Source organism: Borostomias antarcticus, assembly GCF_949987555.1.
Source record: "Borostomias antarcticus genome assembly, chromosome: 30".
Classification (NCBI taxonomy): domain Eukaryota; kingdom Metazoa; phylum Chordata; class Actinopteri; order Stomiiformes; family Stomiidae; genus Borostomias; species Borostomias antarcticus.
Window position 1 is genome coordinate 3,338,748 of NC_140263.1, and position 3,646 is coordinate 3,342,393.

The window sequence follows — 3,646 nt, forward strand, 5'->3', positions numbered from 1 at the left end:
AGAGAGGGGGGGGAGAGAGAGAGGGAGAGAGAGAGAGAGAGAGAGAGAGAGAGAGAGAGAGAGAGAGAGAGAAAGAGAGGGAGGTGAGGAGAGATGGTGTGGGGGGGGGTGAAGGGAGGGGACAGGGGGGCAGGGGGGAGAGGGAGGGGGGGAAGGGGGAGATGAGGTGTGCGGGGGGAGAGAGGGAGAGCGAGGGAGAGGGATAAGCAGAGAGGAGAGAGGCTTTGTGAGGGAAGTGAGGGGGGGTTCGGAGTTAGTCAACCTGAAACGTAATGAATATCAAACCGTATCGAATTCACGGCGGCCGGTTGAGGAGAAAATGGAATTGAATTAAATTATATGAACCTGTTGCTGGAGCTCATCATTATAATATAATAAAATAGTATATTCATATTCTCCCGGCGGTCCCTGGCAGTAGAGCAGACTCTGGCACATTGTGTATGAATGCGCAACAGCAGGTCCAGCGGGAGAGAGGAGAAACTGAGGGACATCTACAGTGAAAGGCGATTTATGCGTTGGCATTCTAGAAAAATAGGCTCTTTGTTATGAATCTTGAATTTATCTATTATACTGTATGCTTGAGAGATGAGAGAGAGAAAGAGAGGGGAGAGAAAGATAGAGGGAGGGAGAGAAAGGGAGAGAGGAGAGAGAAAGAGATAGGGAGGGAGAAAGAGAGGGAGAAAGAGAGGGGAGAGAAAGATAGAGGGAGGGAGAGAGGGAGAGAGGACAGAGAAAGAGATAGGGAGGGAGAAAGAGAGGGAGAAAGGAAGAGAGAGGGATGGAGAAAGAAAGAGTGGGAGAGAGAGAGAGAGAGACAGAGAGAGAAAGAGAAAAAGAGATAGGGGGGGAGAAAGAGAGGGAGAAAGGAAGAGAGAGGGAGGGAGAAAGAAAGAGAGAGTGGGAGAGAGAGAGAGAGAGAGAGAGAGAAAGAGATAGGGAGTGAGAAAGAGAAGGAGAAAGGAAGAGAGAGGGAGGGAGAAAGAAAGAGAAAGAGAGAGTGGGAGAGAGAGAGCGAGAGCGAGAGAAAGAGAAAAAGAGATGGGGAGGGAGAAAGAGAGGGAGAAAGGAAGAGAAAGAGAGTGGGAGAGAGAGAGCGAGAGAGAGAGAAAGAGATAGGGAGGGAGAAAGAGAGGGAGAAAGGAAGAGAGAGGGGAGGGAGAAAGAAAGAGAGAGAGTGGGAGAGAGAGAGAGCGTGCGAGCGAGAGAGAGAGAGTCAACAGGAGGGCTGTCCGCAGCAGCGGTAGAGGGCAGGCCAGGTCTGATCCTGACCGTCCAGAATGACTGACCCAAAGCCTCTCCTCCTTTCCCCAGTAGCCAAGACCACAATCACACCCCAAACGCAGATGTAGCCAATCAACAGTTACCCCAGTTTCAGACCTACCTTACTCTGCCGCCTAAACTCGTTCTGAACCACGCTGATGACGGGTATCTGCAGCGCGGACGAGACAAAGTCCAGCTCCACCAGCTCGTCCCGCGTCTGCGGGAACCCGAGCATCACCGAGACGCCCTGGACCACCACGGTATGGCACACGCTCTCCAGGAAAGACACCGGGTCCTCGCACAGCGGGGTGCCGGAGGAGGAGGAGGCGGCGGAGGAGAACGGGAACGCGGGGAGCTCCCCCAGGCCCGTCTCCACCGCCATCACCACCTCCAGGGTCAGGTTGTACGGGAGAAGTCCCGGTACGAGGTTCAGCGTCTCCGTAGCCAGCAGGACAGAGTCCCGCGGCTTGAAAACGGCGCCCTCGCTCATCTCCGCCTGCTTCAACGCGCTTTTACCTCTCGCGCCCCGGTTGTTACCGGACGCTTTAGTCCTCAGTCTGGCGAACCCGGGGCCACCGCTGTTCCCCCGGTCCCGGTCCCGCTCCCTCCCCCCGGAGATGGGCTGTTCCCCGGTGGGATGCTCGTGAGTGAGGAACCAGGGCTGCAGGTGCAGGGCCCCGACGCGCACGGTGTGGCCAATCCGCTTGAGGATCTGACACGGCTGCGGGTGCGAGAGACTCTCCGGTACCAGGACGCAGAGCAGGGTGCATGGCGCAAGCAGGGGAAGCAAAAATCGGGGGAACACAGACAGAAATCCCGGTCCCGTCATCGCTCTGAAGACCCCTCGACCGAAAAACGGAGGTCTGTTCGTTCCCCTGCCCCCGGTGAAGTCCTCGTGCAGCGGCGGAATCCCCGGGACGCGGTGAAGTTGTGCGCTTTTCCTCCGGAAGGCTTGAGAGTGGGCATAACGGGTGCAACATCTGAACCAAAACTGCAGAATTTCATCTCAAAAGCAGATTTCCATCCTCAAAACCTGCAGCAAATCCGCTTGATCACACATAGCCTAAAGTTACCAAACGAGACAAATACAGATTAAGAACATAAACATTCTATAGCCTACATCAGAACAGTTTTCAGTGATTGTATCCGCAGCCTGGTTTTTATACTTCATTTAAGAAAATATAAAATGCACCATTCCTCCCGAAAAAAGTCCACAAAATTATCCAAATATGCAGAAATGTCTCGAGTATGTCCCGACCTGTCCCATGTTCCTCTCTGAAGAAGACACGGGTTATTATGCGCGCCTATGCCCGACTCAACATTTGCACAGATGAGAGTCTGCTAAATTTAACCCTCTCATCTCCATGTGCACGTCTCGTGAAACCCCCCTCTCTCTCTCTCTCCGGTGCCTCTGACGTCAGACCTCACGCTCATCCGGTGTATCCCCCCAACTGCATGATTTCCTCACCGAGGAAAAACTGCATGCACTGCAACGGCAGGGTGCCATCAGTGTAATTACTGTCCCGGTCCCGGTACCGGTCCCGGGAGACGTGACGCGACGCGGTGGCTTGGCAACCTGGTCTCCACTTGGCAGACTTCATCATTCGAAGTTTGTCCATTGTTACTCCTCTGGCGCATCATGGTTATTTACTGCACAAACTAATACTGTTATTTGATCTGCTCTAACTCGCATGACATCCCACTGAGCAAAGACACGTCTAAAAGACGTCTTTTAGATGTCTTTTTTGTCTTTTTCGGACGTCCAAAGACATCCAATTAGGAGCCAGAATGAATGTTGTTTTTTTAACGTTCAGATATTGAACCCGTTCTGCACGTCCACAGACGTCTTAGAGGGGTCCAAGCCAGACGTTTGAATATTGAAGGGTCCAGCAGACGAACAAAACGGGGTTCTGGACCGACGGACGTTATTAAGACATGATCTGAACGTCTCCCTGACGTTGCGTGTTTGCTGGGATCGCAGGCCACCAACCATCCCAGATAGCAAGCGGATCTGGGCCATATACGGAACTAAGCCACATCAGGGCCACATCTGGCCTGTATATGGCCCAGATCCGCTTGCTATCTGGGATTCGTTTAAAGTTTTTCCCGGTGTCTACATGCATTCATCTTAATAGAATCACCTTTCGTAAAACAGTTAGGACTAACACACTTCTGAAAACGCCATAGCACTTTTCTTTGTTGCATAATGCACTATGCAGACAGTGGAGATGGCTGTGCACATACTGTAGTGATATCGCCTCCTTCTTTGGTCTGGCATATTTGATTTATTTATTTATATTCCAACTACATTCCCAGCAAACACGCAACGTCAGGGAGACATTCAGATCATGTCTTAATAACGTCCGTCGGTCCTGAACCCCGTTTG

General features: G+C 52.2%; 1 protein-coding gene across 1 annotated transcript in view; it reads right to left on the reverse strand.

The window, feature by feature from the left end:
• Positions 1–2,879, reverse strand: part of grin3a (glutamate receptor, ionotropic, N-methyl-D-aspartate 3A) — a gene marked incomplete at both ends in the record, with an annotated part of 27,006 nt that extends 24,127 nt beyond the window's left edge. Inside the window, 2 exons of the mRNA XM_084460138.1 lie at positions 1,382–2,211; positions 2,729–2,879. Of these exons, the coding sequence (XP_084316264.1) occupies positions 1,382–2,211; positions 2,729–2,879 (981 nt within the window). The remainder of the gene's footprint in view (positions 1–1,381; positions 2,212–2,728) is intronic.
• Positions 2,880–3,646: the final 767 nt, after the last annotated feature.